The following is a 25,377-nucleotide window of genomic DNA, read 5'->3' as shown; positions in this document are numbered from 1 at the left end:
CTGGACCCTGTCTCCTCAGTCATTGCAGCCGACCCTTTGGGAAACTCCTTACTGCTCTTGGATGTCGCTCATGGCATCTCTCAGAGCTGAGAGTCTGCCCACTGAGAAGAAGCAATGGGCTGTTCCCTAGCTGTGCCAAAAACTGTTATGTGACAGATTTGTTGGTACCTTTGTTGGCTTGTCTTTGTTCGAGAAGCATGGGAAGTACAATAACATTTTTCCAGGTCCATGCATCAGTCAATCACATTGTTATTTAAAAACTTCATGTTTGACATTTTATTTAGCAGGGGGTTGTGCTGACACATTTGGATGAATGAATCTTTGCTAGCTTGGTGTCTTAGTGTGAGGCCTCATTAATATTGCTGTTTTATACTGTTTAGGTCATGGATATAAGTTTCTTGTTTCCCGACCATAGCCTTAGCCCTGCTAAGCCCAGATCACCTCTGATCTCTTTTCTCCCATAGACCTGGGCACACAGCCCAGTCTCCTGCAGCGACCTGCTTCCTTTCTTTTCCCACACTGTCCCCTAGGGCAGTGTTCCAACTGTACAGACTTCCCAGATACCTCCTTTGGTCTCATCCCTGCATCTAAGGAAGTACTTGGTCACACACTGTCCCACAGGCCCCTTCCTCCCAGCCCTCTGGACTCCTGTTATTCTTTAGGCAAGGCAAAAGGATTCCACAGACCAGCTTCTGGAGAAATGTTGCCATAGAAGCCACCCTGCTGGTGAAAATGGTCACCTATTCCTTTAAAGGGGCCCAGGACTGGAGCAAGGGATGGGCTACCATGGCATGGAATCAAGAGGCTTTGCCCCACTGCCTCCTAGACCCAATGTATGAAAAAGCCTAACCATCACATTTGCACATCACCAAGCTCAGGTATTGTCAGTTTACTGCTACCTCACAGACACCTGGCAGAAGGTCAAATAGGAAAGATCAGATGAAGCAGAGCTTATCTCCACCTTCAGAACATCCCATGAGCCTCCTCTGTCACAAGGGGCTGAGACTTCAGGGCCAGCTGCAGGTAGGACCCTGGGCTCAAGGCCATACAAGCTACAACCTAGGCATTGCACTTGGAGCAGGGACCTGGTAGAACAAGAAAAGGATGTTTATGAGTGCCAACAGTATGTCGAGTAACATGAGACATACAAAGGTGACTGACCCAAGCCTCAAAAGCTTGGAAGGACAAGGAGATGGGACAGAGGAAAGGGCCGGTGAGCCAGAATGAACTTTGGTGTCCAAGTGCAGAGGAACTCCAATGGGCAGCGAGAGGGTACATGGGAGCAGGCCCTGTACTGGGCCTCTAAACATGAGGATGATTCAGAGAAGGGCAGGGATGGGGAGGGCCGCAACGGTCACACTGCATGTCCCTTTCTGAGGTTCAGCAGCTTCGAGTCACTTAAACTACTATAGTGTCTTGTTTGGCTTACCTTAAAATGCATGTGAATTTTACACTAGAATCCTTGTTCTATTTTTAATACAAAAATGTTTTCCTAAAAACCTCGCAGAGGCCATGCTGAGAGAGTCCATTAAACACACTGATTTAGAAAGCTCGGGCCAAGGCCACCTCTAGAGAGGTTTCCAGGGGCCAGGTGATCAAACGCACAACAGAACCCTGACTGCCCAGAGCTGGGCACCCTTCCACACTCCCGGAACACATGCCAGCCCTCTGGGGCATCCAGAACCTGCCAGTCACTCCAGACACACCTGCTGCTGGGCTGGCCTCCATGAGGACACCCACAACCAGAGTGGGCTCTAGAAGGGACCCTCATCACACTGTGTTTCTCCCACATGGCACAGCTCTGAGCTCCAGGTCTGCCCAGGCATCACCAGGCTCTGAGGGCAGGACAATCAGTCCAGCAGCTGCCTTCATACTGGTCCCAGCAACATGGGCCCCAGCATTCCAACCCAGGAGGAAAGCCACAGAGCCCACTTCCCAGGCCCGCCTCGGGGCCCACCCACCTGGACCCAGCACCATAGGTTCACGGGAGGAACCTCGAGATGTCAGAGAACAAGTGGCCTTGTGTGACAGGTTGCACCACCCTCTACCGATGACAAGCCAGGCTGTCTAGCTTTGGCACCGATGACCAGTTCCCCCTGGAGGCATGTCAGTGCTCACTAGCTTCATTCTTCTTGTGGACTTGTTTTGATCAGATGGGCTTCATTAAGAAACAGGGCCGAGATGGCAGGGTTAGGACAGGACAGGCAGCAGCGTATGGGAGCTGTGCTCTCACCCCTGGGATTGCCAGAAGGGAGATTTTAACCTCTGCCGGAAGTGCCAGCATCCCTACACCAAGACCCCGAAATTCCACAGGTCCTAAGGTCCAGCTGCAGCCCAGGTGGCCACAGTCTGACTCTCACGCAGAGGCACATGAGCAGGACTCTGTCAAAACCACATATCCGAGCATGAGCATCACGCTCCGGAGCCGAGCAGCACTAGCAAGGGCGGGCCATGGACAGGCATCCGCGGACATCACTGCTGGCAGGCCAACCAGACCGCGACTGACACATGTGCCAGGCCTCAGCCCCCTCGACACCTCATGTGCTGGTGTTGCTCATGTGGAAATAAAGAAGAATACAGAGCACACAAACACAAAAGAGTCCCAAAGTCAGAAGTCAGGCTCACACATGCACAAGCACAGAGAGGACCATCTCAGTGAGATCTGCACTAGCAACTGGGGTGTGACAGACACAGCTGTCAGCAGCTGCGTTAATGTCGCTTCGTCACTCCACAAGTCTGCAGCAGCCTCAGAAGGAGACCCCGATGATGTACACTTGAGGTGGTCCACTTATACAGCAAGGAAGTGGACCAAGACTTAACAGTGGCTAGGTGGCGAGACTCGTAGATCTCTCTTCTTCCTCCATCTTTCTGTCCTTTCCTCCTTTACGTAACAAGCAAGTGCTTCATTTATAGAATGGCGGGGATGGGTTTCTTTATTTTATTTTATTTATTTAATTTTTTTGGTAAAAGAGCCAGGAGTAAGACTGCATTCTCCACAAAACTGCATTCTGGACAAATCATTTCCCTCTATTGACCTTCCCCACTTCTCAATGGATTAGCAGATGACCTACTTGTGAAGTACTGCCTTTAAAAACATATGTCTACCCTAAAGGCATAAAAAAGATAAATGCTTCCCCTCTCTCTTGCCTTTCCTCTCTCTCTCTCAAACACCAAAACAAACTTTTTTTTTTTTTTTTTTTTTGAATAAAAAAGGTAAATGCTGGTCTTGGCTCTTGAATATTTAATGGAAGCCAGCATACTGCCCTCTCCGTCCACACACTGGGGAGTGGGGAAGGCACCTTACTGATGCCAGGTGGGCTGAATCCCTGAATCCCACTCCAAGGGGGCCCAAAGGGGTGTTGATTGCAAATGTTTGTGCATAGAAAATCTTATGCTTTTGCACTTAGATTTCATTGAAGAAATCTGACAGAGAGGCTATATCCTACATTCAATTCAGCACCCCCAACCCTCTTAATACGAGTCTCCAACGGCTATCCCTGTTCTGTCGGCAGCAAAGTAGTGGTCCTGCCTATTCCCTAGCGTGTTGGTGGAAATCCAGTCCGGCCGCTGGCCTCCAGGAGAAGTCTCAACCCTTCATTCATGAGCCTGGCCATGGGGCTATTGGGCCTGAGCACGGCAGCCACCAGGACACAGAGATGAGGCCTTGGCCATGGTGCCTGCAGTCACTTCTCAAGAGGAGTGGGTGGGCAAAGGCACGGGGGAGCCCATGTCACATGCTGTCTCAGGAGACCCCTGACCTGGGGTCCCAACACTGAGGGAGGGGGAGAAGACAGCCCAGACTGGGAGCCACTGAGCGAGCCCCACCCACCACTCCTCTCAGCTCCCCAGTGATGCACTGAGGACCAGTAAGGCACCTGGGCCACTCAAAAGCCGCCGAGACTGAGGTTCTCCCTGCCCAGCAGTAAAACCAGGCCCTTAAAGGCAGAATTGAATGCACTGCCTAGCCAAGCATCATGGATAAAACAGAGGCCACTTGTCCTTAAGGGCTGCCACTCTGTGACAACCACGTGGTCTTGAAAATGGCAAGGAACAAGGGGTGAGAATGTCAGGCTCTCATGCAAGATTCTAAATACCTCCTGCGTTGACCTTATAGAGCGTATGCACTTCGCCCCTTTCAGTCACTTCTGGATTTCCATCTAGGATATGGACACAACCACTACTTTGTTGCAACAGAAAGGGATGGCCACTGGAGACTTGAAATTAACAGTGCTGGGTGTCCTGAGTTCAATGTGATATATATTCTGTCAAGTTTCTCCCACTGAAATCTAAATGCAAAAGCATAGGATATTCTGTGCACAAGCGTTTGCAATCAATGTAATTAGAAACACAGTTTTTATTCTGAGACTATCTATTTTGAATTTGCACACAAAACCTTCACCTCTGCCCTCTCTTCTACTGTGTTTTCTGCAGTTTCTCAGATCCTTGACCCAGAAGAGGCAGCAGACATCACCAACCGCAGATGAGGAAACGGAGGCGCAGAGACCAGAAGCTTGTCCCAGGCACCAGATGCGCAGAGCGGGCTGGGCCCTCTCCCAGCAGCCATGCTGCACATGCACAGGAGAGCCAGCTGGTTCTGGCTTAGTTTTACCTACAGCAGACCCCACAATGCGCTGTAAGCACCCAGAGACCTGAAACCTTCCAGCACACTCGGGGAGTAAAAGAAAAGCCCAGGCTCCGGGCAGAGACAGGGATACGTTTGTCAGGGCTCTGGGTCATCCTGACCCTCAGCACTGCCCCTGGCCACCTCCCCAGCCCCGGACGGTCACTGTTCAAAGTACTGTAGCTTAGCAAACCAGAGACAGACTCACAGATGAGAGCAGATGATGCTAGAGGGGGAGGGAGGGTTCAGGGATTGGAGGGATGAGCAAAAAGGAAAAGGACTCATGGACATGGACAACAGTCTGGTGATTGCTGGGGGGAGGGGGTATAAGGGGACTGAAATACAATAAAGATCAAATTTAAAAATCATTAAAAGAAAGTACTGTAGCTTAGAAACCCAGACTTTCGGATGACACACATGAGTCAAATGAGGCTCACCAGAAGCAAAGGCTCCCACCCAGGAAGCTCCTGAGGCTTCTCCTGGAACAAACGTGCCACAGATTCAGGCATAGTGGAGACGGTTCACTAGGCCCCATTTGTTCGGCAGGACCGGACCCACTTGGAGAAGGTCACCCGAATGGGGAGTACAGTCATGAACAGAATGCTGTGGTGAACCTGCAACTTCCAGTGCCACCTGCCCAGGTCACAGCTGTTATGAACATTTCTGTCACAAGGCAAGGGGTTAGCCCTAGAAACTCCTCAGGTACAGAACACCTGCACATAAGCCCCCTACAGATGTCACACTGCTTATGTCAGTGGTGTGAGTGTAGGTGTTTAACCTAAAACTGCTGGCATTAGAAAATCAACTAGAGATGGGAACAGGCGAGAACCATGATCCCCAGGGGCAGAAGCACCAGTTGGAAGAACCCAGTGTTCCCTGGTTGCATGCACTCTGTGGTGGCTCTGCCAGCCTCGGGTGAGGCCTCCTCAGGGCCACAGTCTCCAGCCCCCAACCCCAGGGACCAGCTGCTCAGAGCTAGAAGGCAGGACACTGCAGACAGGACACTGGCCAGGGGTTCATAACAGGCCCACTGCTCCCTTGAGGCACCTGAGCCCTCACTACTGGCTCCCAGGCAGCCTCTGCTCTCTTCCTGCACTCGGCCCTGCTAGCAGATCCAGGCAGTGGGGAGTCCACCCTTCCTTCGCTCTGGGGCTGATGGGCAGGCCCAGGGCTCCTCTGCTCCCTAACCCCCTCCTCCCAGAGGACTGGCTGGCACTCAAGAACCCTTCCATCTCCTGTTTTGAAAAACCTACCTTGGCCTACCTATCGACAATGAGTGGCTGGCCCAGCTCATCCTTCCAGAACCATCCCCATCCACCCAAGCTGACTTGGAAAAGCAGGCCAACATCCTGGAGGCCCAATGCGGAGGAAACCAGAACCGACTGGAACACAACTGCAGGAGAAACAGTGGGTGCATCCCTCACTTAGATGCCTCAAGCCCATCCCACCACACATGCCAATGGCATGTGAACTCTGGGCAGTGTTCTCCAGGTCCAAGGCATCCAGTTTCTGGCCAGAAACTTAGTGGCTGCACAGGGAGCGGTGCCCCTCCCCAGGGTGTAGGCTCCAGCGCCCACAGCGGGAACTGGCTCTCCAGGGCCTGTCCTAAGACCAGCCAGGGGCTGTGAGTGGAGCAGGAAGAGGCAGCTGGGGAAGCAAGGAAGACTGGGGGCAGGCACCTCGAGGTCTGGGTGAGCTGGTGAGCGAGTGAGTGCATATATGACAAGCAATGACAAAAACACATCATGAGGGGGAGAGGAAAGCATTCTTGCTACACTCTTGCCAAAAATAAAGTGCAGAAGTAAAATGAAGACTAAGCGCCAACTCAATTGACTGCAATAACCCAGCAACAAGCATGGGGTGGCGCAGGTGTTCCATTCATCATCTTCCTTAAGGCTCACAATGCCTCCGGGACTTAGAGGTACACTAACTTACCCCAAGGCATACGGCCAGGTTAGTTGTGGGCGGAGTCAAAGTCAGGCCCACAGTACCAACAGGGAAAATGCTCCAACCCACCCAATAACCACATCCCACCAACTGCAGACTGGAATGTTCCGTAGTGTGGGGTGAGCCACCCATTTAAGGCCTGGTGAGAGCACTGGTGCACAAGGTGGCCTGTGGCCTCTGGCCACACAGACCCCTCCCTTGGTGCCAAGCATCAGCCCCTTCAGAGGACTTGAAAGACTGCTGGCCTGGAGAGTCCCTGGGAAGGAGCCGTGAGCATCCACTCACAAGTGAAAGCAGCCACTGACGACCTGGCACAGGCAGGCACCTGTGTCCCCTGCAACTCTATTTGCAAAATCAGCTGGACCACAGTATTCTGACCACCTCTAAACCAAGACCAGTCACTGTCCTGCTGGAGCACAGCAACAGAGGGATGCATGTGCATTCTGCAGAAAGAGGAACTGCTGTGCAGCTGACACCACTTCCTCCGGGGTCACCCTCAGATGGCCTAGGGGCTGATGCATTGAAGCAAGCTCTTCTCACTCTTTCTTAGGACTTTGCAGCATTGACTCTTGGGCTGGCTCAGGTCAGAGGAGCCTTCAAGTTAGGCACCTTGTGAGGAGGTGACCACCGCATTCATTCGGAGCAAGCATCTGCTGGATGAGGTGATGGGACGAGGTGGCGATTGTGCCCAGCGTGTAAGGGGAACCGTTTCTTCAGGTCCTGAAGAGACCATGATGCATGGTCGGGGCTAAGGACCTACCCAGAGCCACATCCTCAAGCAAAGTGTGAACTAACACTCACCATGTCTCGGGACACCCACTCATGGCCTCAAGACAGGCTGGCGCAGCTCTCATCAGTGCACAAGATGCTCGTAGCAATTCGGCAAGTTAGCCCTTCACCTCTGATTTAGTTGCACCAAACATAATATGCCATTTCCACTCAAAATAATCCCCAGTTCTCTCGCCAAGTGGCTTAAAACTTCATACTTCCACCGCACACCCCCGTCGCTTAGCCCTTTAGCTCCGTCTATACAATTCCTTTCACTCTTTCCAATCCTGAGACTTGCCAACACCAACTACACCTGTAGTGGGCACAAGCAAAGAACTGCAAGGGGCATGTCATCAGAAGCACCCTGCTGGCCCCACCCCTCAAAGACCCATCTGCTGCCACAGAATCTGCAACACCAAAGCCAGGAAAACAGTCCTGTCAGAGGACAAAAGCAAATGGGCAACCCACAGTTTTCTCCAGGCCTGGCTCAGTGGCAGAGACCAAACCCTCTCAAATCCTCCTTCATCTGGGTGGTTTCACCAAGTAGTATTTCCTGTTGCCCTTCAACTCCTAAAGCTTCTCCACACTGACACAGGGGCTGATTCAGCTCTAAACAAAGTCTAACCTGTTCAACCATATCTATGGGCCAGGTACCGAAGAATACATAATCAAAATGAATCACACATCAAGTATTTACGAAACACTTCCGGGAAGGAGTATTACACCTGGCCTGCGCCTAAGGGAACGTGGGAGAGATGACCCAGGACAACTGAAATGATACCACAGACTCAGCCCCAGTGCTGATGCAGGACAAGAGAATTCACACTTGTGTTGTCTACAAAGAGGTCTTCATGGTAGCAATTGGCCCAGAGTCAGAACTTGACACAAGAGGGTAAGGGTCTGAGGGCTTGAGCGTGGTGGGGAGTGGGTCCCAGGCTCAGTCCTGAGACAGGGAATGTGAAGACTTAAGGGGAAGGGAGACCAATTGAAGCCCAGCTCCTCATCCTCCCTAACAACCTGTCTGCTGACTTCTCAAAAAACACTCCTCAAGAAATTGTCCCGTAACTCCACCTCTCCCACATGGCTCCACCGACTGAGCTCCCCACTAGACATTCTGCGTTTAACAGCAAGCCACGGGCATTCTCCCAGTGAATTCCAAAACCCTTAGGTTCTTGAAAGGTTCCAGGCCTTCTGTTTCTTGGAACTCCTCCCCTTTCAATCTCCGCACCCAACCCCTAGCCAAGCACCACCTTCTGCAAGCCCAGGTGCTCAATAAACACTTAGTCAAATGCCCAACAGGAAATCTTCCACCAGGCCAACACTTAGCCTCAACCCTAGGATTATCTGCCAGGTATGCTTTCATTAATCTTAACTAGGAGGTCAGGGCTTGAGATTGTTCTGTGTCAATCAACTTCCTGTTCTCTTCTAGTTTCTAACTAGGAGCGAGTCAGTGTCCCGCTCCTCCAAACACCCCTTCCCCTCCTCCCTATAATCCTCAGATTCTTTATTCAGGGTTTAATGATCACAGAGTGAATCTCTGGGGCATTCTTTCATCAGAACCAGGGGCACGAGGTGGGGGGACCTGAAAAGACCGAGTATCTTATACACTTCCTCATCTGAAGTAAAAGAAACTCTACTACTATGACTAATGCAAATTAGCATTAGTCTTTCTGTCAAATTCACATTATCTGTGACTAAAACTAACCTTTATTTTCTATCATTATTTTATGAGACAAATTGTAACTGTTACCTCACATTCACGTTCTAAATTTGTTTAACATTTTAGAAAACAAATGATTAAGTGGATGATAATTGAAAAAGCAACAACGTAGATATATTGATAGATTAATTACCCTCCCCCAGAGGACTCCTGGTACAGTAAAGCATAATTTTTTAAGTAGTCTTAAAACAGTACAATAAAGGGATGAACTGACTTAACTGTAAGCTATAATTGGCTCTGAATCAATTGTTTCAGTGCTGAATATGCAGCCATTGCATCAAAAACAACACAATAGACAACTTAAAATCTAACTCAGTATACTGCCCTGAGCTTGTGGCTCAGTTAGCTGGGCATCATTCTGCAAAGCAAGTCAGTAGTTCATTTCCTGTGTGGGTACATGCCTAGTTTGTGGGTTTGGTCCTTGGTGAGCATGCCGAGAGGCGGTCGATCAATGGTTCTCTACCTTTCTTACTCCCTCCTTTCCACTCTCTGTAATATACTTTTTAAAAAGTCTGACTATAAATAAATACAGGAAGACTGGAATAGAAATGCTAGTGGATGACCACTAAGAACCACTGTTTAAAAGAAAAAAAACAGTAAAACATACAGCCATACTGTAAAAGAAAAGTCATAGCTCAGAAAAGTCTATATCTATCCTGGATATGACATCTGTGAGTGCACCTGCCATCCTTTGACCCTCACCTTGTCAGAGTCCAGGTTGGTGTTAGCCTGGCATGGCCTGGCACAAAGACAGGAAAGATTTCAGGACCCGGGACAGTGTCTGCCAGTTGCTGAGGAAGTAGATGCCCACCTTGTGAACCAGACACGCTAGGCCAGGAGGCAGCTTGCCAAGATTCTCCGCCACAATTTCAGCGAGACCTGCCACAGCTCCCTTGCTTTGGAAGCATTAGCCTTTGGTAAAGTCCTCTAAGGGTTCCCACACACATAAAGTGCGAGCCTCTGCTTTACTCATGAGGTAGAAGTCTGGGAAAGTGACAGGCTGTGCCTCTCCCCACCTCCGTACCCCGAGCCATGTGCAGCATGATCGTTGGCTTTAGGCTCCAGAGGAGCTTGCTGGCCTCAACCCAGCATGTGCTGTGCATTGACGCCCGCCTGTGGGCCTGAATCCAGGTCAAGCCCACCCCAGATCCCCAAAGGAAGAACTATGCCAGCCAGTGCCTACACACTACATGCTTTTTATTACAAGACTACCGCGCATACGTGTAAAATTCATCATCCAGCAACTACAGCTAAAGCACAAACATTTGAAAAAAGAGGAACAGATTCATTAAATTATGATATGATTAAATCATTGACCACATAGAAAATTTATATAATAAAGCCAGAAAAAAGTTGTAAAATATAGATTACAATAATTATTCACATTCAAGGCTGTACATCAATACATTTAACAACGTGGCCCCGAACATGAATTCAATCCAAACAATTCATATATTAGACTTTAAATAACACAGACTGAATTAGAGGCCAACAGTAGCTGGCAAATAACCTTATATAAGAATAAAAATACAAAAGTGTATATCCTAGTATCATTGCATTATTTGTTTTTCATGTTTTTTTTTTTTTTTTTTTTTTTTAAATTTTGCTTTGCCTGTACATCACAGTTACAGCTACAGACCAGGTAGAAAATATTACACGTTTTAACTGACTGCCACCAACCTGAAAGACAGCTAACATATTACTGACTCCTCCGATTTTGTGTTAAGGAACAGGTACAGTAACTCTAAATACTGCAAAATTTCATTTTGCCAACATCCAATCAAACTTATGATGGTGATAGAGGCTTTTCACCTGCAATATGACATTCAGCCAGATGGGTTAGACTAGGGTGAATTACAACAGCTAAAAAAGGTTTGCCTTTTGTAAGAAGTTCTCTGTACATGAAGTTTGGTGTTTCCTCATTGAAGAAATGAGTTATGGGGGAAATCAGGTATACATGTAGGCTTGTTCAGTGACACACCACAGCTGAGCCAGACAGAAACCTGCCCTTTGCTGGAATGCTTCTTCCCCAGACCAGTTCTCCACAGGCAGCCCGATTAACAATCCTGCCAGCAGCCTGTGCCCCTCAGAGGCTCTGGGAGTGACTCCTGCCCTGATTTAAACCACTTTGCAGGTAGGCTTCCCTAGAGGCCAGGGCCACACCCACTCGGGTCACCATCAGTTCAGGTTAGGCTTGGATGGGAAAAGAAACAGTATGGAAAAACATGTATGGCAACATCTCAAAGAAACAGTACCATCACCAGATCTCTCAGTGGTGGCATCCTCTGTAGTCTGGGCAGAGGGCACCCTCAGTCTATGGACTGACTGGCCAAGGGAGGGGGGTTTGGGTTATCAGAGGAGGGCAGGAGACCTAATTCTGTACAATTCAGTCATGACCTCTGGCAGAGTCAAGTGGCACTGATCATGGTACCTAGAAAAATCTCTTGTGCATGTTTCCCTTCAGAATTAATGAACCCCACACTAAAGTGGAGACATTAAGAATGAAACCAAATTTGGGTAGTTGGACTTGAAGACAACTAGACAACCTGCAACACTGGGTGAGGAGTGGGGAGAAGTCCTTAAATCCTTATTAGCCAGGACAATCACATTCTACCATGAAAAAGCCTGGCCAGGTGCATGTACTGAACCAAGAATTCCCTCTGACCAATTCCCAGGATTTGAAGAGCACTGTCCATGTGGTTTCTTTTGCAAGTAGAGCCTTTGTTCCTTTACTGGATTCAGATGGTTCAGCACACTTTGGAGTCTACAAACTTAACTACAAATCACCCACTAAGCATGTGGCAAGAACAGTTCAACACTTTCTATCTGCGGATTGTGCAGATGCAAATTAAGTACCATTGTGGACACAAAGTACAAGATTCTGAAAGTATCACCAAGCACTTCAAAGCCATAGCAGCAGGTATGGGAAGTAACCAACATGCAAGCACACTGGATTCTTTCAATAAAAATAAGGAAATTGGCTTTTGGAAGAAAAATCTGTCACAAATAGACTGCAGTGATGATATCATTTTTAGCATTAAAAAAAAAAAAAAAGTCTTACTCAAACACTGTTTGAATAAGAGTTTGAATAGAGTTTACCAGAAATTCATTTCTTCAAAATCTGAATGAAAGAACTAAGGAGGTCCTATAATAGAACTCTGAGTATTTAAGCATCAGAACAAGACAGAGAACTAGATTAATACCACCTTTTAAAATAATGAACTCTTACAGAAAATACCACTTCTGGGAGGGGAGGCAATCAAGAGTAAAAAAAAAAAAAAAAAGATTTAAGAGGATATTCATCACAGCATTATTTTAAATAGTGAAAAACCAGAAGCCACCTAAATGTTTTATAACGGAAATAAATTATGATAAAATTTATAACCATTAAAACTCTACAATCAATAAAAATAATCATTGTTCGTGACATGGAGAAGTGCTTAAGATAAAATTATCAAGTGAAAAAAGCAGGATGCAAAAGAGTGTATGTTGCATGTTCCCAGTTTAGATTTTTAAAAAAGCATTGGGGGGAGGACCGGCTATACACCAAAATGTTCACAGTGGTCTTTTCTGGGTGGTAAGCCTACAGCTGACTTTTTCTAAAGAAAACAAATGTTTCAATAAAGTACTGAGTCACTAGAGCCCCCTGTGCTGGCACACTGTCCAGGGTTGGGGGGTGATGGTATGAGTATGTCTGTGCCACAGGGCCATCTCCTGCAATTCCTTCAGGCCTGGGCCACAAATACCACAGTGTGTCCCTAGGGGTCTGGAGTAGGTGCAGTTCCTGACAGTGTTGGCATGACCACAAGAGCCATTTTTCCCAAAGTAAGTCTGTCACAAGCTGCTGTACAGTCAGGTTCAGAATAGCAGGCATTTGGTGGCACCAGTCATCAGTGGGGGCCACAGGGGGGGCTGCCCACTGCCTGTGGCCTGGTCAGGTTTACAGAAAGGGGGAAGGAAACTTATGCAAACACAGCTTCCTCGAGCTCCCAGAGACAGGCAAGGCACAGTGGAGACCACAGAACCCCCTGGCTGTCCTCCCCTCCATGCCAAGAGAGGCCACACAGTGTGGGACTGTCTCCAGTTGGCGGGTACTTGGTTTGGCACTTACACTTGTCCTTGCCCTCTCAGTAAGACATATGGCTCCCGGATCTACTAAACAACAGGGCATTTTCTCCCACTTTGGATAAATCTGTTTGTTTTCCCATGTATGTCTGTGATGTACATAGACTGACACCCACATCCACATCTCAGAACGTAAGGCACCTGCATGCCAAGATGACAGTTATAAGGGTAAGTTGGATAAAACTAGAGTTGACAGAAGTACAGGGTAAGAAAAGAATATGGGCCAAGAAAAAGGACTCTGAGTGAGCAGAGAAAGGTCTTAACAGAGAAGGGCTCAACTGTTACTGGCCCTTCAGGCCAAGGGCAGTCACTTCAGCTATCAGCTTTGAGCTCAACCCTGAAGCCCTTACTCTCTGGTTTCAGAGGTTAACATGGAGCTTGTCAGTTAAGCCCAGGAGGTAGTGGTGCTATCCAAAGGGCAGAATGCGAGGGGAGGACTTGTCTCCTGAGCAGCCCAGCTGAGTGCTCTTGTTAAACACAAATAACATCTATGCTTGTTTCCCTGTAACCAGACACCCAGGTAAGACGCAGCATGAGAGTGCGGCCCTAACTAACCCTTCTAACTGCACACACAGAGGTGGGTGTTTTGAAGAGAGTAAAATATAAATATGGGAGCCTAAAGTGAAATTCTCGAAAGGGACAAGTCAGACTCACGTTTTGAAAAGCAGCTGAACACAGGGAAGCCTTTCAAAAGTGAGGAGAAGGAAAAGCAAAGGTGCGAGATCCAAGGGCAGGCACGCCCCGAAGTCCCCCCCGCCCCCAGCACGCGCCCGTGTATACACAGATGTGAGCTGTCTCAGATCTCACAGCACAGAGGACGGGCCCGAGCAGAAACCACTGGCCAATCTGGCTTCTACCTCCGCTCCCACCTAAACCCCTTCCCCTGCCCAGAACAGTGCAATGCTCCACATCCATACTTTTTCCCAGTTTAGGAACAGCCACTCTTATCAAACAGTGCGAGGAAGGTATCTTTTCTCTCCATTTGGACCACTGGTCACACAGGGTGACGGACGGTGGGTTCAAGATAGGAGACGGGCAGGGAAGTGGCGAGGGGGTCTTTCCTGTGTGAGTCTCACTGGTGCCTTGGTGAAAATCTAAAGGAGAAAAGTGTTCTTCCCCTGGGGACAGGGCATGCTCCTCTCCCACCTGGAACCGAGGACAGGCAGAGGAATGGCCAAGACCCACTGTCCAGGGAGCAGCAGCAAAGAAAATTAAAGGACTAGTAGGACCTGGACCACGTGTAGTTTACAGTAGGGCGGGTGCCGCCTCTAAGCAGCTAAGATAGGGAACCTGAAACAAAAGGAGAAGAGCAGGCCAGGTGCTTGGGTTCAAGTGTGGTGTTCCTACCCCTTGTGCAAGGCGAGGGAACCACTCGGTGGGGACCAGATGATCTGGCGCCACGAGGTGTTTAGATTCTTACTGTTAGGATGTAAAAATGTTATTAGACTGTGAGAATGTTTAATCACAACACGAAAAGGGTGCATGTGCTGGCTGGGAGCCTGCACTCCTCCCACTGCCCGGATGTGACCGAGTACCGTCCAGTTTGTGAGAACAGGAGGCTCTCAGCTCCTATTTAACTGATCTGGGGGAGGCCTGCACACTTCGCCTTTGAAACAAATTCTCAGGAGCAGCTCATCTGGTCTCACTCCTCCGTGTGGAAGCCACCAGGCCCTGTTGCCCTGGCTTCACACGGGGCAGGCAGAGCCATCTCCCGATGCAGCTGGGGCTAGTCAGGTCCACTGCCAACTGCTCCCTTCAGGCATGAGCTCAGCTTCCGGCTCCGCAGCACAACACTGCTCAGAGGGATGATGGATCGGAACTCTGCTGGCAGTGGCCGGCATTTCACCTGACAACTGGTTCCACTTCTTACCACTGGGAGCCTGCCTGGCAGTCGCGACATGTGGGGCACTCACAGACAACCAAACCACAGAAATCCTGTAGCAATAGCTACTCCAGGGGGAAACCAAGGGGCCCGCAGCACAGGGGATGGGCCATGAAATGGGGACGTGAGGAAAAGTGCACATGGACAAAAGCCAAGAACCCTCCCACCCCACGGAGATCAGAGGTCACCCCCAACGGAGGTGCGCACAGTCCCTGGTGAAGAGTTCTGTGATAATCTAAGGGGCAGAAAGAGCCCAGACCCATGACCTCCTCCCTAGGCCACAGTGGGACCGGCAGGTGAGTGGGACACGCTGTGGAGAGCTGGTGACACTGGTCCAATGGCCCAGGTAGGAATCAGGTTGATGTGCTGATGGCAAGGACAGCTCGGGGCAGCCTCCATAGAGCACAGAGAGCAAGCAAAGCGACCCTGAATTCCTGTTCATTACTTATTTTGTTCTTTGTGTGGTTAGGCATTTTTTCTTCTTTTCTTTTAAATAAAAAAGCCGCAAGGTTCTGCTGTCTGCTTTCCCCTTGGGATGGCTGGCAGGTGGTCTGGAAGCGTCCCAGATGGCAGTGAACTGCGCTGGGGCGCATGTCCCGGCAGCGAGGGCAGCACTGCAGGCTGTCACTGCACAGCGGCATCTGGGTGGCTTTGGTATCTGTGCCTCCACACCTCCTGGATCTTTTTGCACCATTTGTGGGCATTCCCGCTTGGGTCCATCAGGTAATACGTCCTGTTCGGCTGCAGAGAAAAAAAACCATTTAATGCTCTCAAGGGAGTCTCCCCAAGGCCAGTGTATAAAGATACCACTGTCCTACTGCAGCCACTGCAGATTCCTTCTGGAAGCACATGAACATGTGGATTTCCTCCTTCCACATATGTGCAGAGATTAAATGAATATGTGGGTGATGACCTACAGATCACTCAGGTCACCCCCAAAATGAAAAACAAGCACAGGTGTCTCCTGGCCCAACTCAGAACTGAGATATGAATGTGGGGCCCCTGTCTCATGGGAAAGGGGGAGACAACTGCCTTGACTCCAGCTTCCTCCACAGGCTATAGCATTTGGATGCTTCAAAAAGGAGTATAAAGGCCTCCAACTGTCCTGCAAAGGACAAACCATAAAGACAAACTCACTGTGTGGACAAAGAAGGTTTTAAAGTTCTTGGCCTCTGGTCGGAGTTCTTGTGACCACGGAATTTCACCTTTCAGAACTTTGTTGACAGGATCCACGTAATATAAGTGTGGCCCTTCTGTGAGCAGTAACTGTCGTCGTCGTGCAAATAAACCCTGATTGGAAAAAAAAAAAAGGATCCTGCTTATCAAGACTCAGGGCACGGAGACCAGTACCAGCCACCTACCCACTCACCTGGGACACAGGGAGTGTGCACACCTCATCCCCCATGTGGACCTAGCCTTGGATCAGAGAGAGTGGAAGAATTTACTGCTTGGTTTTGGTGAGCCAGACCCCATCACTCTCAACTTGCGCAGCTCTACTTTGGCTGCCACACAGGAAAGTGGCAGCACAGGCCAGCTCACCAGCACTGGTCCCGGTGGCCAATCTAACAGTGACGGGCCCACTAGCAATAGTCAGCCCCCACTGCCTCTGTGCCTTCTGCCCCACACGAAGGTACAGAGCTCTGCCTTCTGTCCATGCACACCTCACCCACCTTCATGGAGGTTCTCATCTGCTGAGGACGCCCCTGGGTGGGTCGGGAATGGAGGCCAGGAGCCTGAGCTTAGAAGGGCCTGTGTCAGCAGGTGAAAAACATTTATGGAGTCTGATATGTTTTGATAAAATTAACCCATTTTATTAATCCATAAAACATAATAAATAACAATTTTTCAAAAATAATTCTTATGAAGTGATAGGTGACTTGTGGGGATGTCGAAGAGAGCCTCTCCAATGGGACAGAAACTTAGATGGCAGTGAACCCAGCCTTGTGGAGACATGAAAGCCCTGGTTCCTGAGAAGAAACAAGAGGCTCTATTTGTTTCACTACAGCTTACCTGCATGGGTTCCAACCAGTTTCCCATTCGAATAGCTGAAATATCCCTTAGCTATCAAATCTAGAGGTGATCTCTAAAAGGGAGCCAAGCCCTGGCTGGTGTGGCTCAGTGAATTGAGTGCTGGCCTGCAAACTAAAGGGTCCCCGGTTCAATTCCCAGTGAAGGGCACATGCCTGGGTTGCAGACCAGGCCCCACTTAGTGGGATGTGAGAGGCAACCACACATGGATGTTTCTCTTCCTCTCTTTCTCCCTCCTTTCCCCTCTCTAAAAATAAATAAATAAAATCTTTAAAAAAATAAAAGGGAACCAAAATGAAAGATACTATGTACAACAAGTTACAGCAGGAACACGAGAGGAAGACAAGACCTTGAGCTAGAACCAGGAGGAGCACAGGCAGACGTACGGAAAGGAGGAGTGGGAGTCTGACTTACCTTTCGCTTATCTACTGGACCCATTTTTAGTATTAAATTATTTTCTACAAACTGGTGCCTACAAAAGAAGAGAACAAGAATGAGACACTCACACGGGTCAGACACAGAAATTCTCCAAACTGCTACCTTCAAAACAAACTTCTCAATGGCATTTGTACACTTTGCTTTAACCAAGCCTCTCCCTTCACAGCTCCAAACTCACTTCAGTAATAAGAAGAAACTCCAAATGTAACTGCTTTGTAGAACTTTCAATCTGTATTTGGACCAGATACCAGAAATATTGCCTGCTGTCCCCTCTCATTCAGCAGGCTTCGCACAATCCAGGAAAGGCAGAGGAAGACAGGGCTATGGAGCTGAGCCCGTCACATAAGTCCTCATTATTTTAAATAAAGTGGGACTGAGACACAAAACTCCTCCAAAAGGGCAGAGCCCACTAGGAGTCAACTTGAGGACAAAGCCTGCTGTTCATATGTCACCTCCACAAACTGTGATCCCATAGCCGCTTAGAATCAAAAATTCCTAAAAGAACAAAATTGGACTTGGCTTAAGAACATCTCATCTGGTGTTTCTAATATAGTAATAATAAAGCACTTTTATTCAAATGTGGCAGGAATTTGGAAGAGAAAGCTTCAAATATAGGTTTTGATTTAATACATGTAATTAGCAAAGTATGTCACTTTGATTCCTAGGAGTTTAAAAGAGGTTGTTTTAATGTCTGCAGGCTACCTCTTTTAGTTAAAGCTAACAGTTATTGGCTTATGTTCTGATTTTACTGAAATTTCTGACCCAGGGTTCTGTAGAAACACCAAATATTTTATATTTGAAAAACATGCAAAACAGTTGTCATCTCAAATAGTGACAATTTTACCACATACGTATCTGAACGCATCCATGTGCTTCCCTGGCTCCTTTTGGGATCTCGTGCGTGTGCAAAGAGAACGGCCGAACTGGTGGAAACATGTTCTCCCACTGAGTGTGCCTGGCCCAGCATGACCCAACCAGATCAATGCTCACAACCTAGAGCGCTCTGGGCTTGCCTTCTGAGACCCCGTCACCGAGAGATGAACTGCAAACAAACTGACACAGCATTGTGTGGATTTTGAAAGGAACTAAAAAGAATTTAAACAAAAAATGGTTGTGACCACCTACTTGAGGAAAAGTACAGTACTTCACGCTCAGAAGTACTTAAAAAATAAAAACAAGACTTGAAACAAAGGGGATAAAATCAAGGAAAGCCCTGGTCAGTATGGTTCAGTTGGCTGGATCAAAACGTTGCAGGTTCGATTCCCAGTCGGGGTATGTACAATCTCTGGTCTGGACATGTACAGGAGGAAATTAATTGATGTTTCTCTCTCTCCCTCTCCTTCTCTCTCTAAAAGGAGTGAAAGGGTGTCCTTGGGTGAGGATTAAAAAACAGAAAGCAAAAACAAAAAACAAGGAGATTTTTGAAAAAGAGATTTAATGAGGCTCTACTGCAGCACAGAATTACATGGAAAAAAACAATGGAGCCTAGCAGAAAGCCTCCTCTAACTAACCAACAGGCCCTGCTATATAAGAACTCAATGTGCAATAAAGAATCACAAATTAATAACAAGGGGAAGCCTTAAATTATACTGGGGCAGGAAGGAAGGTATCAATTTAAGCCCAGGCCAGTTGAAAACCTCAGTTAGCTGGGCTGCTGGGGTGCTGGGCTGGTGGCATATGACCAGGGAAGCCTCACAGACAGGCAAGAAAAGAAGAGAACTCCCGGCATTTTTGCAGCCTCATATGGATTAACAGGAGAGACAGTTTTAAAATATTAAATCAAACAAGAGAAGAACTGGAAGAAAAAGAGAAGGGGATATTGGTTAAGCCTAAGTGGGAGGAGTTACTTTTTAAGCTAGAAATAAAACAAGTCACCTAATACAGAGTAACAGATATGACTACAAGAGAACAAAAAGAACTTCTAACTACAAAAATAACCAAAATTAAGAAAACATTCTGGAGAAGATTTTCAGCAAATACAACCAACATCTACAAAGTGACTGGCATTACAGAAATGAAACTGAGCCCCACTTTCACATGTCCTATCGAGATGCGCTGGTGTGTGGGCGTGGGCCGCAGGGATGCCGGGGAGGGGTGGCCTCACGCAACACTGGCACCAACAGCCCTGAAAGTAGGAAGCCTTGCTGAAAACGCAATTTTGAAATAATGTACTGAGAAGTAGTCCCACTCCCAGAAATCTATGCTAAGGAAGAAAAGATAAGCAAAAAGCAGGAGCACCCACATTCACAGTGGCTCAGCAAGAGAGCATTCTGGCACCACACAGAAACAGGCAAGCCCCTTCCCTGTCCCTGCAGAGAACCCCAAGTGACAGGCACCAGTTCCTCCGAGGCACATGGATGCACACGGTCTCTCCCTCTCACAAGTGCCCACCAGCACAGTCACTTCAGTCACTTCTCTCAGCTTCTCTGATGACTGGACACAGGAGAGCCTCTGGTGTCCCAGATGGTGAGAGCTGATGCTGGCTCCTGAACAGTGGCTGGGGTGAGATGAGTTGAGGACCCAAGGGGGTGGATATAGATGGTCAGAAGCTCTCTTATCAGCACACAGTCTGTTCATTCAGTTAATTAACCAATTAGCTTAAACAGGCTACTAGTTAGTTATCTACTTCGAGACGTGGAAGGTACAGTTTGCAGATTCAGAGCTGAAAGGAGACCTAAGTCAGAGACATGCCTAACTCTTGGCATGTGGTTAGCATGTAGAGAGGCTTCACCACAGCCCCTGAGATCACACACAGCCTTCTGCCCCCCCCCCCCCCCACAGGCCACATTTATTGTGATTAGAAGAGAACAAAAAGAACAGATGTCAACACAGGGGCTGAGGGTCTCACTGCTGGCCCACAGTCACTTCATAAGGGGCGACAGTGCAAAACCCCCCTTAAGGGATTTCCTGATTCCAAAGCCAGGGTCTTCTCCTCATCACCCTACCCTGTTCCACCCAGACTCTAAGAAGAGCAGCTTCAAGAACGCAAACCTAAAGCCACCACCAAGGGAGGTCCATTTCAGAACACAGCCACCCCCAGGAGAGCCCAGTGAGGCTGCCAGAGCCCCAGTGTGACCACTTCAGCAGGGTGCTCCACACTCGGCTTCCACACAGGTGAAGGAGAGCCAAGTGACCAGTTTGCTCTGAAACACCAGCTCCCAAACCCTCCAGTCTCAGAACCCCTTTGTATTTTTAAATCTTATGGAGAATACAAAAGAGTTTTCCTTAAATTGGGTTATAGCCATCGATACTTACTATGAGAAATTAAAAGACATATTCAAGTATTTATTTAATTCATTAAAAAATAATAAATCTGTCACTCAATAAATTTAATAAAAACAGAAAAAGAGCCCTGGCTGGTGTGGCTCACTGGATTGAGTGCAAGACCACAAACCAGAGTTGCTGGTTCAATTCCCAGTCAGGGCACAGGCCTGGGTTGTGGGCCTGGTTCCTGGCTGGGGGTGTGTGAGAGGCAACCACACATTGAAGTTTCTCTCCCTTTCTCGCTCCCTTCCCCTCTCTCTAAAAATAAATAAATAAAATCTTTAAAAAAAAGGAAAAGAGAGAGAAAAAGGGAAAAAGAGCCCTGGCCAGGTGACTCAGTTGGTTGGAGCGGCATCCCCTACACCAAAAGATTGTGGGTTTGATTCCCAGTCGGGGCGTGTACAGAAGGCAACTGAATCAATGTTTCTCTCCCTTTCTCTCTCTCCCTAAAAAATCAGTAAACAATACCTCAGGTGTGCATTTGAAAAACAAAACAAAAACAAAAATGATAAACCCATTACATATGACAAGTAACATTTTCATTCAAAAAATAATTTTTCTCCAAAACAAATTAATGAGAAGCATGATAATGCTGCATATCTGCAGACCTCTTTAACAGAAGAGAGCTAGACTTTCCTATCTGCCTCTGCCTTCACTCTACTGCGATATGTGGTCTGTGCCACAGGACATGAAGAAATCAGCCCCACTCCGTTAAGTCATTGGAAAAGGGAGGAGTATTTTAATAGCCTTTTCAGATATTTGTGGGAATTCTTTGATACAACATCTAAACTCAACAAGTGTAGCTCCTTAAAAGTTAGGTGCTGTGTGGAATCTGAATCCCCAACAATGAATTTTTTATATTTGTGACATTAGAATCCATCGATTGACCTTGCACTTTGAACAGATATTCCACCCTTATGACTTTATAGTACCATACACTGGTTATCTAGAGAGTCACTGAACTATGGAGATCTTCCGAATGTTGACAAATGCCATGCTACCATATCAACAAATCCATTAACATCACTACCTATTCTCCTTAAAAGTCTTTAAGTATTGGGGAGATAGCAAGCTCACAGTGACAGATAAAAGTTTCCCCAAATTCTAATTTTTACTCAAAGGTTTTGATTTCATCTTTGGTAACAAATACTGACAATCGTTTTCCTTGACATGACAGGCTCATTTTCCAGAAGAATGTTGACCAGATAGCCAAGTCTGAATAACCACAGTTCACCTGTCAAACTTCCAGTGAAAATGGACTTCCATGAAAAGAGAGAGTTCAGTTCCCAGCCCCAACCATCACATAAACGTTTTATTTGCGATAACTGTCACACTTGGGCTGGCAGAAGTGCTTCATGCCTACTTTGAATTTCATTATACAGAATATTAATAAAGTCAACAATTTTTAATGACTACTCATTAAGTAAGTCTGGCTTCTTTTCTTTTCTCCCTATGAGCATGTGGCTGTGAAGAACCCATGTCTTCTAGCACCGCTTGGTGCTATGGTCCGGACTTGGGACCTGGCACCAGCAGTTTTACTCACCAGCGCTTCTGTATCATCAGTGCACATCCACTGTTCCAGAACAAACCAGGAGATTCAAGAGGTGCTCACTACTGACTGTTTGAGCACCATCTGTGCTTACTGCCTGCCAGGCACTTAGGTAAAAGAACTTTTTCTCTGTAGCGCAAAATAAATTTGTATTTGTTCACAAACACATGCAAGTGCCTTGACATTTTAGCATTTTAAGGACAGCAAACCGTTTCAATTTCAGTTCCCTCTCACTGAGACTGTACCATTTTCTCTTACAGTTCATGTTTATGGCGTCTGATGTGGGTTGTTTGACATGCTTTTAAGATCAAGGTGGAGGGTTTAAACCTTTTGACAAGAGATGAGTTTTTAAAATATAATAAAGCAGTCAGTGAAAAAAATCTGTTTTTCACTGATGGGACCCTTTACTGCAGGTTAGCCACATGCGCCTAATCCAGGATTGAGTTATAAAACTAATTTATGTCAGCCAGAGCTGTTCCTCTGTAGTGTATTTATGGTCCATAAAAGTCTTGTGAAAAGTGATCACTGATTCTTCCTAGTGCAAAATGCCTGGCTGCCTCTGATAAGCCAGAGTACATGCTGTGCAGAGCAAAGCCATACCCTCCCATCCAAACACTGTATCTGGGTGGGGAAGGGAGGAGGGGTTGATCTGGTAGGGGGTGTCTCAAACTCTCAGGGGTCTCCTCTATAAGACTTGTAGCAATGGTTCATCTAGCCTACTGAGCCCAGAGGATGGACAATTCTGTGGCAATAAGAAGGGAAAGGAAGCAGGGAGAAAGGTCCTCTGCTTTCATTAATTCATTTCAAGGCCAAAAGCAGCTGTGGGCACAGGTGAATCAACTGTCCCGGGCAGGGTTCCTGTGTAGCTCCAGCCACTCTTTCCTTGGGCGAATGCATCCAAACTGCAGGACAGAATGAAGAAAGACAGAAACACCACTATCCCTGAGCACATCAGGGGAAATGAACCACCTGGGGACATGGGTCACAGCAGCAGCCTAGAGGCCAGGCCCCAACTTCAACTGGTTCTTTCACTGCTAGGGAAAAACTTAATCAAATGCAGTCAATTCCTTTACAGGTCTGCGTAGGGGCGGGGGGTGGGGTGGGGGAGGTAGACCTCTTATTTGATGGTAAGTTGGGGTTGATACCAGACAAATACAAGCAAAGCAGAAATCTAGTCCCATCTGGAGATTCACCCACTCTTAAGGCAAAAGTTCAGCTCAGAAGTAGAGATACCAACTCACTCTTCCTGTCTGCAGCCACATCTTAATCCAGTGAGTTACTGTATCATGGACCATGGCAGTGACAGGATTTCTCTCACCAGCTTCCACCCAGCAGGCACACAGCAGTGTTGACAGGCCAAAACGTTTTAGTCTCCCAGCTACTGTGTGCATTTCTCCAACCCTGACAACATAACTTCTCTGTAAGACCCATCAGTGACATTTGACTGTTTGGCTTTGAAAGAGCTCAGCATGTGTACATTTAAAATATTCAATTTCTTTATCTTTAAAACTCTAAATGATTGTTCTCAAAATGCTGCAACCTAACTGGCATCATAATAGTATGCAAAAACGTTCAGTTCATAGACACAAAATGGCAAGGTATTAACACCTATAAAGCCAAGGGAAAGATAGCTTTTGTTCTATTTTTGTTTCATATTTACAGTTTTGCCCAGCGTTTCTGGAGTAGAGTTCTCCCTCCCATGAGACAGAGAACTCAGCTATGTCAGTGTCTTCTTTTTAACATCTTTAGACTTAGTGGTGCTGCTATGGACTGAGAAAGCAAGTCCTCTCCTTTTTTAAGTCAATGATCCATATCTAAATATGAAAAATATAAGTGTTCTTTTTTAAAAAATAGCTCATTAAAATCTAAAGTAACAGTTGCAGAAACAATTTAGAAAGGTTTTGGGGAAACTTTTAATATTATTATAAAACAAGTCAACAAAGTATACTCACTTCTTGTTGTATTTCCATGTTAGGCACAAAGAAAACTTCAGAATGTCAAAGAAATGATTTATTGAACTATACAGTTACAGTAATTAGAGAAGGTATAACTGAAGACAGCTATCAAGAGCCTAGTAGCAATACCAAGAACTTAATACTCTCTAAAAATTCACTGTCAAAATCTGTGACAGACTTAAGCAAGACCGGAATCGGTAGGCCTGTGGGAGGAGCTCTCTCACACCCTTTGATGGTTACCCAAAGCTCTAAGGAAGAACTCTAGGGTTACAGCAGAGATCTAGGGTTAGAGGTTCCCCTTATCCTCCTCTTCCCCTCCATAAAGAATTTCCCAATTCTTACAAGTGGCTCTCCATGCCTGCATGTATCAGGTTACAATCCTTTTCCTGCCCACTCCCCTCCCAACCTTTGTGCAGCCAGAATGCTTAGTTGACTTTCTGTTTAGGGTAGACAGCACATTATTTATACTACAAACCTACTTCTTTACAAGATTCAAAAAAGACAAGAAAACACATTCCATTAGCCATCAATGCAATAACGTCATCCCTACAGTGTGTAGCCTCTGAGAAACTCCTCTAATGTACATTCATAGAGAGTAAGAGTGGAAAAAAAGCAAATGTTGTTTTAGTAGTATTACGGAATTATTGTTATGGTCTGTGGGCCAAACTCTGAGAACCACTATTCTAAAGAACAAAGTGCTTGACAGATCTCCCAGTGGCCAAATAAGTGATGCCTCAAGCTCTCTGTAACTCATCAGACTCCAAAGGGGCCTGAACCAAAAGGAAAGGGAGAGAACCCAGATCAAAAAGAGGAGACAAGAGGCTGTACATTGTGACTTGTCATCAGTTGCTCCATCCTGCCCAGAATTCAGGCTACAGGGCCTGTGCCACCAGGGGCCCAGCACAAAGGCAAGTGGGCTTCTATGGAGTCCCCCACATGCTTGCAACAGCACTCTCCGGTGCTCTGCTCCTAGCCAGGCCATTGCGGGGACTCCGCAGGCATCCCTGGAAGCTCCTGCGAACCCATGCACAGATGTGCAGACCTGCCTGGAGCATGCGCCCACTAGTGCTGACACTGTTT

General features: G+C 47.2%; 2 protein-coding genes across 4 annotated transcripts in view; one reads left to right on the top strand and one right to left on the bottom strand.

Annotated features, from left to right (window-relative positions):
* The window catches only part of AMDHD2 (amidohydrolase domain containing 2), a 49,314-nt gene extending 44,347 nt beyond the window's left edge, over positions 1–4,967 (top strand). The window contains exon 11 of one of the 2 annotated variants that reach the window (XM_090277187.1): positions 4,432–4,967. In XM_090277187.1, coding sequence (XP_090133313.1) covers positions 4,432–4,484 — 53 coding nt within the window. In that variant the 3' untranslated portion in view covers positions 4,485–4,967. The remainder of the gene's footprint in view (positions 1–4,431) is intronic. The other variant, XM_090277193.1, reaches the window with a different exon arrangement.
* Positions 4,968–13,925: 8,958 nt separating this feature from the next.
* The window catches only part of PDPK1 (3-phosphoinositide dependent protein kinase 1), an 81,505-nt gene continuing 70,053 nt past the window's right edge, over positions 13,926–25,377 (bottom strand). The window contains exons 12-14 of one of the 2 annotated variants that reach the window (XM_090277183.1): positions 17,506–17,563; positions 16,201–16,353; positions 13,926–15,804 (exon numbers count right to left, since the gene is read on the bottom strand). In XM_090277183.1, the coding sequence (XP_090133309.1) occupies positions 15,688–15,804; positions 16,201–16,353; positions 17,506–17,563 (328 nt within the window). In that variant the 3' untranslated portion in view covers positions 13,926–15,687. Of the gene's footprint in view, positions 15,805–16,200; positions 16,354–16,916; positions 17,031–17,505; positions 17,564–25,377 lie in introns of those variants that run through there. The other variant, XM_090277184.1, reaches the window with a different exon arrangement.

Source organism: Furipterus horrens, unplaced genomic scaffold (assembly GCF_987537825.1).
Source record: "Furipterus horrens unplaced genomic scaffold, mFurHor1.1.pri manual_scaffold_5, whole genome shotgun sequence".
Lineage (NCBI taxonomy): Eukaryota > Metazoa > Chordata > Mammalia > Chiroptera > Furipteridae > Furipterus > Furipterus horrens.
The sequence above is the reverse complement of the archived record's forward strand: the minus strand, read 5'-3'. Positions and strand labels throughout refer to the sequence as shown.